The sequence below is a fragment of the Arctopsyche grandis genome, chromosome 2 (assembly GCF_051622035.1).
Source record: "Arctopsyche grandis isolate Sample6627 chromosome 2, ASM5162203v2, whole genome shotgun sequence".
In the NCBI taxonomy this organism is placed as follows: Eukaryota; Metazoa; Arthropoda; class Insecta; order Trichoptera; family Hydropsychidae; genus Arctopsyche; species Arctopsyche grandis.
The window spans coordinates 14,746,157-14,761,274 of record NC_135356.1 but is presented as its reverse complement, the minus strand read 5'-3'; the positions used below and the strand labels follow the sequence as shown (position 1 = coordinate 14,761,274).

General features: G+C 36.4%; 1 protein-coding gene across 1 annotated transcript; it reads right to left on the bottom strand.

Moving 5' to 3' along the window:
* Positions 1-4: 4 nt before the first annotated feature.
* MED23 (mediator complex subunit 23) lies at positions 5-12,342 on the bottom strand. Its single transcript, XM_077445661.1, has 17 exons — positions 12,235-12,342; positions 9,107-9,351; positions 8,706-8,838; positions 8,452-8,634; positions 7,604-8,382; positions 7,077-7,480; positions 5,442-5,616; positions 5,210-5,373; positions 5,008-5,126; positions 4,751-4,938; positions 4,480-4,660; positions 3,597-3,742; positions 3,290-3,513; positions 2,973-3,212; positions 1,982-2,426; positions 1,696-1,902; positions 5-1,619 (listed from the first exon to the last, which is right to left on the bottom strand). Exons 1-17 carry the CDS (start codon positions 12,274-12,276, stop codon positions 1,481-1,483), a joined length of 4,014 nt encoding a protein of 1,337 aa, XP_077301787.1. The 5' UTR covers positions 12,277-12,342; the 3' UTR covers positions 5-1,480.
* Positions 12,343-15,118: the final 2,776 nt, after the last annotated feature.

Below are 15,118 nucleotides of genomic sequence, written 5' to 3'. Positions count from 1 at the left end.
GTTTATGCTTTTATTCCCGCTTAATAACCAATTTACATTTTTTACATACATACATACATATCATGAGAAAAGACACATACATACACTTAATTCTGCTGAAATTAAGATTTTCGTTTTTCAAAAACTTAAGGCATTTGATTTTGATATATGTAATATAGTTAACTCTTCTACTTAAAATGAGCTAGATCCCTTGTATAAGAAAATGGAAAAAAAAAAAGAAAATATACATCTAAATTGTATTCATTTCTGAACGCGTTTAAAGAAATAGCGCATTATATTAATAGTTGACTGTGCTACAAATTGTAAGTACATAGTAAGTTTTTTGACTTAATATAAATTAATCCATGAACAAAAAGTATTTCATAGTTCGATTTTATCAGGTAAAAAATACAACATTATAAATGTAATTCATACAATTAACGAAAACTTTTATACAATATGGTATTTGTTTGGTTTCACATTGTGGTTTACCCAGTTATTAATTTATATATAATATAAAATAGAAGATGGGATGGACTGTCAGTTAATTACATGTCAGATCGATTAAAAATATATAATATGTTTCTTTCATGTACTGACTACTTACGATATCCATATGTATGCACATACATACATATATGCAGCTATTTAAACTGATTGCACTGTTTCATGCATGAAAAACCAATTGGTGTACTTTTTCACTATAAAATTTGTATTCTTTGGTTGATCACGAAAAAATTTCACATGCATACATAGACGCCTAAATATCAATCCCAAAAATAGTAACAAAAAAAATGATTTTTAAAATTGCGCCTGAGTGAGACCAAGCAAATAATAATACATACAATCAGTTATTGCAATATTTTCCTTACAATTAAAATCTTAGAATAATAATAAAGTTCATTATCATGTTTTTATTAACAACTCATGATATAACTATCTTTTATCCAAAACCTAGTTTTTAGCTTCACTTATGCAATAATTATCCAGTTTCATATTTAGTTTGAAACAATTATTTAAATTGCTTTGTTTTTAATATTTGATACGAATTTATCAGTCATCAAATATGCCATTATTCCTTGTTAGTTATTATTCAATTTAAATTTAATATAAATTACATTACACGCAAATTTTTTCCAAAAAAAACATGTTTATATAAAAAAAAACATCAAAAACAAAGATGACAATGAAAATTTCATTACACGCAAATTTTTTCAAAAAAAAATGTGTATATAAAAAAAATTCATCAAAAACAAACGATGACAATGAAAATTTCATTAAAATAAACACATATCTTATTAATAGCATAACAATAGAATACTTTTATTGCGACACATGTAAAGATATTAATAAAAATCATGCATCTGGATCTAAAAATTCACCAGACACACTTGAAATTTAACGTAAAATATACAATACACATAATTCAAAAGTAACTAATTGCCTACCAACTACAATTTAGGTACGGATGCTTATTATTTTTTCTACATATTTATTAAGATTATGAGGTATTTATTTGTTCTACGTTTAAGTGCACAATGAATCTCAGTCTAAGTTGTAAAGCAGGTCGAAGTTTCCTTATTATGCCTTCCACATCGCTCTTCATCGCATCGCCGACAAACATATACTTGATGTGGTATCTGAAACAAATCACAACACTCTTACTATGACTCGGTGCGATGAAACGAACTAGCGGACGAGGACAACGATACTTACAATAGATCGCAAATAGGATCTATGTAGTTTAGTTGCTGTTGGGCTTTGTCTATTTGCTCCAACAGTTCGTATAGAATAATAGTGATCTCTATTACAGCACGTGGGAGATCTGAATTAAATCGCTGTAAAAATGGCCCGACCAAATGACACAAAAAAAGAAATTGTATCTCAGTTCTTATTACGGGCAGTAATTTTTCTTTGATGAATCTAAAAACAATATAAAAAACTTCATTAGTATACAAAATTGAATGCGAAGAACTTTTTTCTTTACATTTTTAATACTAACTGTGGTATTTGTGAAATTTGTCCGAGTCCAGCGTGATACCACATGGAATGGGCGAGACCCAGCGTGTAGCTGAACTTGTTCTCCAACAGAGACTCTCGGCAGAGTCCCAGGTTGAAAAGTTGGAATGGCGTATTGCCGTACTTCCAATCGAGCATCTGAGGGCACGAGATTACTTCCGTGATGCGTTCGTGCAGCACAGACCAGTAGGAGTCGGGCAGGGCGGCCATCACCAGACCGACACTGTTGATCCACGACTGCAGCTGATTGGACGGTATCACTATGAAGCCTTTGCACACGACGTCAAGTAAATTGTTTCCGACTATGGACGGCACCAGAGGCAGTGCCATCAGTTCCACACACGTGACGTACAACATATGTGCTGACGGGTTTGGAAACTCATTAAACCGCCAATCCGTATTTGGGAAGTGTGTTCTGCCCGCCATTGCTACAAAGCAAAATAACAAATATTTGTTTATTTATTTTTTATTTTACACCTACAAAGAGGCTGTATTCCAATTTTCAATTTAATTGATAGAGTGATGTTAGATTCGCAAAACCCACTATTTTTACAAGCCTCTTCTATATACATTTCACTTCGCTCTTTCGTCTGACAACATTTTGGTTTGGATACATTCTTCCGATCGTTTTGAAACTTTGCATACAGACTCTCATGGAGTTTTCGGAAAATTCGAGCGGTTTATAATGAATTAATAAGTACAGCTTTATGCTTTATGCACAAAAAATAGTTCACTATTGTCAATCATGTTTTGTTGTTGGAGAAGTCTACTGTTATTTAACGAGCACTAAGCCAACGCCTAATTCTTATAATGATAGACACACATATATATATATATATATATATATATATATATATATATATATATATATATATATATATATATATATATATATATATATATATATAACGATAAGGCTTAAAAAAATATCTAGAACTAAAATTCCTGAAAAGTAAAGTCTACACAACACTTACTATCAACCATTCGTTTAAATAATGTCATGTAGTAATTGAGTTCCGGTAGCCAATTAGTAGCATCTTGATCGCTTTTGTTCAAATAATTTTGGAAAGTTTCAGATACGCCCCATCCGTTCGTCCGTACGTCTTTTAACGATCCCAACACGGCGCTGACGAGCGTCCGTTTCAGTTGCGGACGCTCTCTCAGCTTCCGCTCGTAGTAATGCAGGGTGTTGTACAGATAGGTCACGGGTCGATCTAAAATTTTTAATCGCATAATATATAAAATGTAAACTTAAAAAAATGTTGGCGGTGTAATGTCAATGTCAAATTACCGTGAAACTTGTACAGACAGCCGAGATGATCCAAGAGCAAGTCTAGACTCTTACTAGCCTGTGGGATTTCTATGTAACGATGCACGACTATATCCAACACAGGAATAAATCGCAAGCAAACGTTGCTGAGATAGACCGGCAACGATCCACCGTACGGACCTCCCGCTTCTTCGGGTGCAAATTTTTCAGGATATTTACGTTGAAAAGCTAAATGTTTTTCATGCCTGAAACATTGTAAATACAGCGTTAATTCCAATAACATGTAAACCATCGATTGAATATATATGCAAAATAATGTGAAAGAGACCAATTGTTTTGTTTCCAGTGCTCTGGAGAGTTTTCTTTGACGAATTCTTGAGCTCTACTTCGGACTTCACCGCCTTTCAACAACAATAATTGTATGATATAAAAACATACTTGAGATTCGTTGTTATCCCTATTAGCTCGTAATGCCTGTAAAAAATTTAATTTAAATAGAGAATTGATTTTTTAATAAAAATATATGTACATATATATATATATACGTCTAATGTTCAATAGTTATAGTTAATGCATGCCTGATAGCATTTCATTAGATGTTAAAATAGTAGTAGTAAATAATTATTTATATTTAGTTCACATAATTGTCATGTGCTATATATTAAAGAAGAATAAATAAAGATAAAGACGTATGAAATTAAGACGGAGTGCATTTTGACGAATGAATGTAGTTTTTAAATCGAGAATGCCACTTTGCCTGAAGAAAACGATCTTCGATCAATGTGTTTTGCCAGTGGTGACGTATGAATGTGAAACTTGGAAATTGAACGCCAAGTTGCTACACAGAGTCCAATGCACTCAAAGAAGTATGAAACGTTGTATGCTTGGCATAACCAGGAAAGACAGGAAACGGAATACGTGGATGAGAAGTAAGACAAGGGTTGTGGATATAGTGTTTGAAATGGAAATTGGCTTGCCACGTAGCTAAAAGAATGGACGAAAGGTGGACAAAAAAAAATGCTAGAATGGTACCCGAGAGACTGCAAAAGGGTACAAGTAAGACCGCAGGGAAGATGCGTAGACGAAATTAGAAAACTGTGTGGAGTATGAGAGTTTCGCAAAACAGAGACGATTAGAAGCGTGTTGGAGAGACCTTTATCCAGCAGTGAATGGCGAATGGCTGTAGATGGCGATGATGATATAAAACGTACCAAACACAAGACTAATCTGTCTATCGTTATGATGTTGTACTTCCAGATGATGTCGTTGATTGCGTCGACGCACTTGTGAATGTGCGGGCCGCCAGCAGGATTGGTCACTTCGAACACCACATAATCGCAAAACTTCCGTAAATGAGCTGACAAAGCACGCGCACCAATGCGTTCCAATATCCTACATTTGAACAATTCGAAATTCAATTAATACACAACGACTACGGTTGAACTAATCTGCATCGTCTATCATCACAACCGATCGACTCACTTGTACGCAATCGGATTTATTCGATCGAAATCGAATATCATCTTCCAAATCAAGCATAAGAACAGCGGAGTGCCCGGTTCGGAGAAGTGCGAAATAATGTCATTCTCGTTTGTCATGGACGTCCATTTTCTGTATTCCTCGTCGACGGACTTTTTCAACAGTTGCTTGTTTTCTTTCGGCACTGGGTTCTAAAACGCGAATTTTATTACAATTCATAAAACAATATATACTATACAACAGGCAGTAAAAGCAGCTACTTGAGCGAAAAAGTCCACTAATACAGTCGGAAAGCATTGTATCGTGTGCTGTGACCACAAATGTGGAGTACTTTGCATTATAGCACTGAGAAGATCTTTACACCAGGCTCCATCTCCACCTAAAAATGAAATTATTAGACGATTGAAACATAACACTCGTTGTAAATCATACATGTACACAACATTAGATTAACGAAGATACCTGTAACGTGGATGGCTCTGGCCAATGTCAGGACGAGGACTCGGTTCAATTCTTCGCTTTCGACCGAAACGAGAGATTTCGGCTCTGAAAATGACCGTGACAATTGAGGTTGCACTTCTCCGCTACCCAATCCGGTGATGAGTCTCAAAGCCGTACTTTCTAAACTATATAAAACGCATTAATACACATACGGAAATCGAGTATGTATGCATGCATAGTAAAGATACCGTACCATAGGTGTAGTTGCGTTTGATTTGTTTGTGGAACAGTTGCCAAAGAATGCAGGTGCGATAGAAGCTGCCCTCTGTAATTGGCTTGAATGTGATGCATTCGATACGAGAACATATCCAGCAATGTATAAAGAATACCACAAGCGTGTGATTTAAATACCGTAGGCAATAGTTGACCTGAAAAAATTATATATTATGTATATTCAGATTATATCAGGGATGAGGAGTCGCTATTAGAAATACCGAGCGAAGCCGGGTAAAAACACTAGTCATTTAATAAATTATTACATTTCAATCTATTGGTGAATTTATTTATTTATTTATAAAATTCTACTAGTTGACAAATACTATAATACTATTAAACAAAATGTCTATACCCTTCAGGTATAAACACAGATTACCTAAACACAATCTGCTTTAGGTCATCGACTTTAGAGAGTCTTTAATTAATATTATGTATTAGATTTATTATGAGCATTTATAAGAATTGTAAATAGGTTTTTGAGCTCTTTTTCCTATTACGCTGTACATATTAACATTATAATAATATAATACTATGATTACTAACAAAATTAATTTAAAATTGTAAAATAGAAAATGATCAGTAGATCAGTAGCTATTAAAATAGATATAATATGTATTGTGAACATAATTTAGTAATAATAAAAAGCATTCAAAAATCAAAAAAATAATACTATTAATTAAAGAAAATAATAAAAAAAGGAGTCGGAATTATATTGAAACCCAAATAAAATGATGTAAATAAGTTTCAACCATAGATGTATAATACATAGATACGCTCTCACGCTTTATGCCGGTCTCCCTGTTGGCGCATGCAAAATACATAGCCCATGCACACTTTCTCTCAGTAGCTAGTTAGCTTCTAAGAACTAAGGTTATACGACATAGCCAAACCTTATTCCCGACATTGGCTATGTCGTATGCAACAGCGGTCGACAACCTCTGCCACAGGTGTTATTAAACGCATGCTTGTGGAAGTTACTAATGTTTAAATATTGTAATATTTAATGATGGTTTTATTATAGTGACATACATTTGTAGTTTAATATAGTGTGTATAGCTAAATATTTTTTTCTTAATATGGCTTTATTAGTTTGGTTTACTGTCACGCGGAATGTTCAATAAAATAAAGTTATAAATAAAATAAATCTTCAGTGCATGTACATATACATAAACTGTACAAAAATTGGTTGCTGACCACTGCCGACCGCTGCGTCCTTCCTTTTTTTTTCACCACTTCCCCGCTAGTTAAACCCCCCGCACCCCTCTCAGTTAATGGCGACAACAACTCCGACCAAAAATGTCTGTAAGGGCGCATCTATGTATTATATATCTTTAGATTTGATAGATTTGAAGATCAAATCACCAGATAATGTGGCGATCCACTGCAAATATGCAAACAGAATCTAGCATACACAATATAACTGTATATTGTAAACAAATATGTGATTCAGTCGATGATAAAATTTAAATAAATAAAAAAAAGCGATAGCATGAATGTATACACATCAATCAGTGTTACCACGTATTACTAGTAATGTGATAAAAATGCAATTCACTGAGGTCAAATTTACATACATACATATGTAGATATGCCGGAGTTGGCGTGAACTTACTAATAAACCCTTTAATACCGAGTGATTCGATCTCGGTGTACACCAATAGTCTGCTGTATGTTTCGACGAGGGCCGGCGCCATATTGCAGTTGTTCGCTATGTTCGATTTGTTTTGGGCGAGTTTGGCAACGTGCGATACAATGGCGTGGATCAGCGACATTTTCGAATGCACCGTCAGACTGTCCAATATGCACATGGAGAGTGGAACTGTCGGCAGGTTGGTGGCGTTGCTGGCGTTCGACATTGATTTGGGACAGCCCAGGATTGTATCGACCAAAGCGGCCATCGGTTTGGTGAAATATTCCTGATTGGTCGAGTACGCGTTGCAAAGTAGCGCTATCCTGAAATCTGATCCCATACACAGCGACGTGTTATTGTTCGGCATCACTAAATGTTGTAAAAACCTACAACGACAACAACAACAACAAAAAAATGGTATACTCAATTTGATTTCGGTAACTGTGTATAATTCGTAGTTGAAATTCGACATTGTCTTGAATAGAATGTGAATTGATTATAGTACTTACTCGTAGTGCAATTTGAGTGTGTGAGGAATTGGTCGATACATATTAGTATGCTCGGATCGTGCTTTTTTCAATAAGTGTATCCATATGCAAGTAATGGCCATCTGATGAGTGCACTGAGCACGGCTGAAGTCGGGCACCGGCAATGGTTCCTTTTCGGTGTACAACAAGTCGTAGAGTTTCAAGACCGGCAAGAAGTTTGAAAGTGGATTCTTTTGAATGCTGCCCGATATGAATTGTAACAGAATCCACATGAGATGGTCTCTGCCTTTTCTCAGATCCCTGCCGACTAATTTGTCGTGCAGCGCAATTACGATGTTTTGAAAACAGGCAAATTGAAAAAGGACAAAATAGATGAGTTGAGACGACAAGTGCAACCACAAATAGTGGGTGGAGGATCCTTCGTCCACTTCAGTTTCTTGTTCGTATCTTTCCATGGCCAATATGACAAGCTCCACTATCTGATTCTCGAGGGCGACACATCGTTGCTTGTGCTGTTTCTGCAAACCCAACATAGACGACACCATATCTCTCGAATAAGGTTGCTCTAAAACGTGACGCAGGAGGTTGGTCTGTGGTTTGAGCAAGTCTTCGTCGTACGGCAGGTTTCCCTTCAAGGAAAATTTCAACGAGACAGGATCGAGCCGCCACGGATTGATCAAATGATCGGCGTAGGCGGAATGTTCAACCACCGGTGACATTTGCGAATGACCGATGATGGATACCATTTGTGCGCACGACCTGAAGCTTTCTACGAAGCTCGACAAAAGCTCGGCAAGTTGCTGTTGACGAAACGAAAATATTATTTCACATTTACAATTGTACATTTATAGTGAAATCAAAGTAACTACCCAATGAGGCCAATTGATATTGTCTGGATACGCTTTTTGAATTTCCGTTACGATGAAGTAGCCGGGTAACAGAGAGGCGTTACGATCGAATATATATTCGATTACATTTTTTAACGCTTTCATTTGTGGAAGAATTCCTGAATGCAATCTGACCGGAATTGTTTGCGCCTTTTCTCGGCATCCCTAAAAATAAATTATACACGTAACTATAATTTCATTCGGGCATCTAAAACTGTTTTGGAATTATTAGTTACCTTCATTATTTCTCTGACTCCTTTATAATCAACACCACCGATTATTTGCCTGATTAAATTAAACGAGCCGACCCAAAAGTGCTGATCTTCCAACACTAACTTCTCGCTCGATAAAATTGCATCGCATACCAATCTAAAGATGGATTCATCAAAAATTTATTAAAATGAAACATACACATTTTAAATTTTTTAATAATATAAAACGCAATCCGACATACTATATTAGTTATAAATTATTATATTAGTTATAAATTATTCGCATTATACAATAATGGAAATATTTCTACAATTGAAAATTAAATTTATCAAAAGAAAAGTGTGCGCTACATAAATAATCACTGTAGAAACGAAATATAATACAATACGCTGCAAAATTATATAATATGGGTACATAAAATCACCTGGCTGGTAATATATTAGAATTGACGAGCTCTTCCAAAAATGAAAACATTGTTTTCATATTGTGCTGATTTGATGTAGAGGCAATTGATACTAGATATATTTTTAAACCAGTCTCTTGGGATTCAGGCGTGGAATTACTGAAGAGGGCTGTCATTTCTCGTCGAAACCAATTCATTTTTTCATTTTCAGAGCCCGTTTGAAGAACTAAAAAGCAACTAAATGCCTCTTCAATCGCCTCAACTCTCTAAAATAAAAAAATAAACATGTATGACCAAATAATAACACTTGATTATATAAGCATGTTTTTAATCATATCATTAACACCAAAATATGTTCATGTCGAGTGTTTCAATTTGTTTACGGTCCAAATTTCATATATAAAGCGTGTTTTGGACATGCTTTAAGTAACATCGCAGTGATTTTATCTCAATCTGATACGTGCAAAGTTGCAAGTCATTGGATCTTTTTCGACGTGTGCCGTTATTAGTTTTATAACATACAAAGCGGACGCTTATCATTTGAGAAGAGGAGAGAAAACGATGACCAATTTGAATTGTATACTCCATAAGTAGATAAACAACGACACAATCAGCAAGTGTTGCGGTTACTATTCTGTACGGGTGTACATAAAAGCAACTGTCTGGTGACAGCCTTCCATCCTGGATCCTTTCATCATCCAACACAACAGCACCAAGATTTGAATCAAATCAAAATAGTTATCTAGTCTATGGATTGCTATATGCAGAAGCTCTTCGTAAACAGTATCTGTTTATTGGTCTCGAACTTGCGGCTATGGCTTTCACAGAAAACCGAACATTTTTGTATGAAGACGTTCAATTGGTGAGTCAGTGCTACTAGGCAGTACAGTGCCATAATTTCATTTGATTTTTAAATTATTTTATTATTCAAATTCATAACTGATTTGTTTGGCGTTGGTCAGGCGGGTAAAAGTTTCGTCAATTCAAATCGACGAATTCATGGCCGTTTTCTTGCTCTAGTCTTTGGATTTTTTCCGAAAATCGTTTAGTATATCAAATGTGAAGGTTCTTAATAAAAAGGCCCCGAACCGCAGCCCTTGAGCCAGAATGTGAGATGACGAATTTCTAAAATATCCAAAAAAACGTTGAATCTGAACTCGGTTTGGAGACTCCCACGTAATTGGAAAGCATCTACCTGTGCATACATTTTTTTACATTTCTTCGTATTTATACACACCTTATTTAAATACCTGGGTACTCGGTTGAATGAAGAAATAGACCTGGATGAAGACTTGAGTATCCGCATCGAGATGGCTAGAATAGCGTTCGTGAAAGTTAAGACGGCGCTTATAAACAAGCATCTCAATCTTCGTACGCGTTTGAGATTATCCGGTGAGTGCTGCTATATGGATGCGAAGCGTGGACTATGAAGACCAGGATGATCAGCCGCATCTAAGTTTTTGAGATATGGGTCTACAGGCGTATGCTGAAGATCCCATGGACCAAAAAAGCCACGAATAATCCCTGCCTCTCCCAGTCCTCAGCATGATAAGGAGAGGCAGGGAACTTGTTTCTGTTATCAAGTGGAGAAATATGTTTCGATCCACAAAAGCATGTTTTAAGTCAAGAAAACTTCTTCATAGCAATCCATTTTCTACCTTATATTTTTCCCACGCTTATCATACGGAGAAATTCGTATTTTGAACCCCGTATCATGTGTCTGAGGTACCATACTGAGAACAGAAACAAGTTCCCTATCTCTCCCTATCACGCTGAGGACATCTTCATTCGTGGCTTTTCTGGTCCATGGGATTTTCAGCATACGCCTGTAGACCCACATCTCAAAAGCTTCGATGCGGCTGATTATCCTAGCCTTCAAAGTCCACGTTTCACGTCCATATAGTAGCACGGACTAGACAATCTCAAATGCGTACGAAGATTGAGATGCTTGTTTGTAAGCACTGCCTTAAATGTAACGGACGTTGTTCTAGCCATCTCAATGCGGATTCTCAAGTCTTCATCCGGGTCCATTTCTTCATTCAACCAAGTACCCAGGTATTTAAATAAGGTGATGCTTTCAAATTACGTAGGAGTCTCCAGACCAAGTTCAGATTCTATTATTATATTTTAGAAATTCATCATTTCACATTCTGGCCCAATGCTTATTAACCCTTTGCCCGCGGCAATAAATATAGCGAACAAGCCCTGTACGCAGCACCTTTTTCGCGAATTTAGCAATCGAGTTTTCGACCTTAAATACAGATTTTAATATTTACTCAAGTAACCAGATATGTTAATTAACACAAAAAGTATTAATTTAAACAATAAAATACATAATATATCTCGTAGTTATGGATTAGTTGTCAAATAATCATTCTCATAATATTGTATAAAGACGTGCCGTCACTTAAACGAGGTTTCAGTATGGTTCCACAAAAAACTAATTTTTGACTGTTATATATTAATTTTAAGCAAAATTGAATAGATGGCATTCAACTCTCTGTAATATATTCAACCAATTTTGAATCCAAAAAACAGTTGAAATAGGCGCATATAAGCCTCAAAATCCCATGCAAAGTTCAGAAATTCTATGGAAGACAGCCGCGCTACAGACTTGTCGCCCAAACCTGCCATAGAAGACAGCCGCGGGCAAACGGTTAAATAAAGTGATGCTTTCAAATTACGTAGGAGTCTCCAAACCAAGTTCAGATTATGTTATTATTATATTTTAGAAATTCAAAGCATTCACAAACCAAATTCACATTCTGGACCAATGCTTATTAAGAACCTTCACACTTGGTATATTAACGATTTTTGAAAAAATTCAAAGCCTAGAGCAAGGAAACTGCCACGAATTTGTCGATTTGAATTGGCGAAACTTTCACCCGGCCGATCAACACCAAGCAACTCAGATATTAATAATAAAATAAATTGAAAAATCAAATGAAATTATAGCTCTATACTGCCTTGTAGCTCTGACTCACCAATTGAACGTTTATATACAAAAATGTTCGGCTTTCTGTGAAGGCCTTAGCCGCAAGTTCGAGACCGGTATGTACATATGTCAAAATTAAACAACTATAGTTTTGAAGGAGTTTGTCATAAACATTTTGGAAATATGCTTAATTTAGTATGTGGTGATATGTTACCAAGACGTCTGCCATGACGGCCACCACTTGAGACTCGGCCATGGTGAGGCCGGTTCAGATTTCACGGAACGTCTACGAGTACACCCGCCCCCATCAACCCTCCAACAACGGTTATAACACCGTCGATTACGCCTATAACAATATACCAAATATACAAATGTCAAATCTCAGCATAATTTATTTATATAAGGCTCGTATTTTACTGGTCAGTATTTTTGTCAGTATTTAAATATGAAAGATAAGTATTTATATTAAACCATGGACGGATCCAGATGGGGGGGGGCGATGGGAACAATCGCCCCCCCCCCCTCCTAAATTTCATTGCCGTTTGAAAATGGGGTCTACCTCACGGGACCGAAAGTGAAACGCCCGAAAACGCAAATATCGGAAATCGAAAGATCTTAAGTCGAAATATAAAAAAAGGGTCTCTCTCCCCGTCGTACATCCTCACTTAATTTGCGCGAGCAGGATACAACAGGAACAAGAGGAACAGGCTATTCCTCCCGAATCCTGCGCGCGCACATTAAACAAAGCTGTTTGACAAAAAGAGAGATAATTTCACCGCATGCCACTAATATATATATTTGTTACGAACGAATTTACGCGCGTGATGTAGACGGCGTTATACGTCGTTATTCTTCCAAGAGTCGAGTTATGTAGAAACGTGGACTAACCTTGGGATAGTTATATCGTTGGGATAGATAGTTATATATATATATATATATATATATATATATATATATATATATATATATATATATATATATATATATATATATATATATATATATATATATATATATATATAAAAAAACTCAATTTGACCAATCTTTGCCTGCCCCCCCAAGAAAAAGCTGAAATGACGTCCCTGATTGTTTTCTACCGAAAGTAAAAGCCGCTTTTATGCCGCATTCTTTTATGCCGCATTCTTTTATGCCGCATTCTTTTATGATGCATTATATGATAAGGATTAAAACGAAATATACAATGTAATTTATGGATCTATTTTGCTTTTGCCATTTTTCTTGTACCTAAATTTGTTTATTCCCATTTTTGAAAATTTTATTTATTTTTTGCCCTTGATTTTTAGCGTGATCGAAAGAAGAAAATTTTGTCATATGGGGGGGGGGGGGACAAATTTTTTTAACCCTGGGTGGGGGCCCCCTTTGACTCCTGGCATGCACTGATTTCAGTCCCAGTCCGCCACTGTATATATATATATATGTTTATAGTCGGGGAGGTTCCTGACTGCAAGTCGTCTGGTCGGTTCTCTCACGGCTGAGGTTTCTCCGGAAACGGCGTGAGGAATGCAGGGGACGTTGTGCTGGAACTCAGGGGAAGGAGTGATGCTACACTCGACCTCGCGGCGGTTCTTCAGCACGGATGGTGATGGATCTCTGGGCCCCGTCCCCCCCTGGAGACGTGCACAGGAGAGATCTTTCTTCGACGGGAAATCGCGGGTGAGAGAGCGCGCGCTACATGCGCGCGCGCCTATAAGGCTTTTCCCTGGGTGGCCACTCGAAATAAAGGGCGAGTGCTGCCCTATGGGACGATGGGGGAAACGTCGCGTTACATATTATATATACATAGTACTGTTTACCATGCACCTTTTTTTTTTGATCTTTCGATTTTCGATCTTTGCCTTCCGATATTTGCGTTTTCGGGCGTTTCACTTTCCCGTGAGGGAGACCGTTGAAAATGATATATTGATTTAAAATATTTTCGTCGTGGCGTACAAAATGGTTGTCCTTTTGTTACCTTATACTTTTGAAACAGTATGGGGGATGAACGAATGAGACGACTGGCATGTTAATGCACGTGTTTTATTTAAGACAGCTGAAGGCAGAGTGAGGTAGCTAACTCCAAACACAATCGAGTTGGTCCCCACTCGCAGGAAGGTGACCAAACTCGACCATGTCGTATAGCGAGCCGCCACAAAAACATAATAATTTATGGGGGATGAACGAATGAGATGACTGACATGTTCATGCACGTGCTTTATTTATGACGGCTGAAAGCAGAGAGAGGTAGCTACTCTGAACACAGCCGAATTGGTCCCCACTCGCAGGAAGGTGACCAAACTCGACCATGTCGTATAGCGAGCCGCCACAAATTTTAATAAAAGAAAAAATAAGCTACACATAACATTTCTTATTGTATAAAACAGGATCGATCGGTTTTGATTTTAAACACATACACAGAAAGCACAATAATATACCATTAATGGTATATTATTGTGCTTTCAATTTTAGTGATGCGATTTCAACTCTACTTCGTTGATTAGACCAATCTTGTTCCACATTGTTTTTGTATTGAAATTATTCTTTTGACTTTCGATGGTGTCTTAAATGGTTCGGTGATTACTAGTCAAATGTGAACCGGTCACAGGACAACTGGTCGCTATAGATCGGTCACACGTGATCACCCGTCACACTAAAACTGGTCACGAGAAAACTGGTCACACCCTAAAATCTGTCAACCAGTTTTCTCGTGACCAGTTTTAGTGTGACGGGTGATCACGTGAGACCGATCTAGAGTGACCAGTTGACCTGCGACTGGTTCACATATGACTAGTAGTCCGTTTACCGTCTTAAATATTACCAAGAAGAGTGTATTAGTCAATTAACTCAATTTAAAACCATTTACTATTCTACAGTAAAATAAAATAAAAAAATGAATGATGAAATATAAAACTGGCCAAAAATGTGTCAAAAAATAATATTTTTGACTTTTAAAATTCGCTAGATAATTAGTTATAAAAAAATTGAAGCAAATAAATATAGAAAAAAAACATATGAATTTTTATTTTAATACTCACTTTGAACACAGCAATACTAGATTTTGATTTAAATACCACAAAAGCCAAAAAACTGTAATGATTGCG

Excerpts from the sequence above, each read along its gene's own strand:
- MED23 (XM_077445661.1), bottom strand. The coding sequence starts at position 12,276 with ATGGCCGAGTCTCAAGTGGTGGCCGTCATGGCAGACGTCTTG. Across the intron at positions 5,617-7,076 it reads CGGTATTAAAGGGTTTATTA|GTCAACTATTGCCTACGGTA; the intron begins GTAAGTTCACGC and ends TAATTTTTTCAG. Across the intron at positions 5,127-5,209 it reads CAGAGCCATCCACGTTACAG|GTGGAGATGGAGCCTGGTGT; the intron begins GTATCTTCGTTA and ends TTTCATTTTTAG.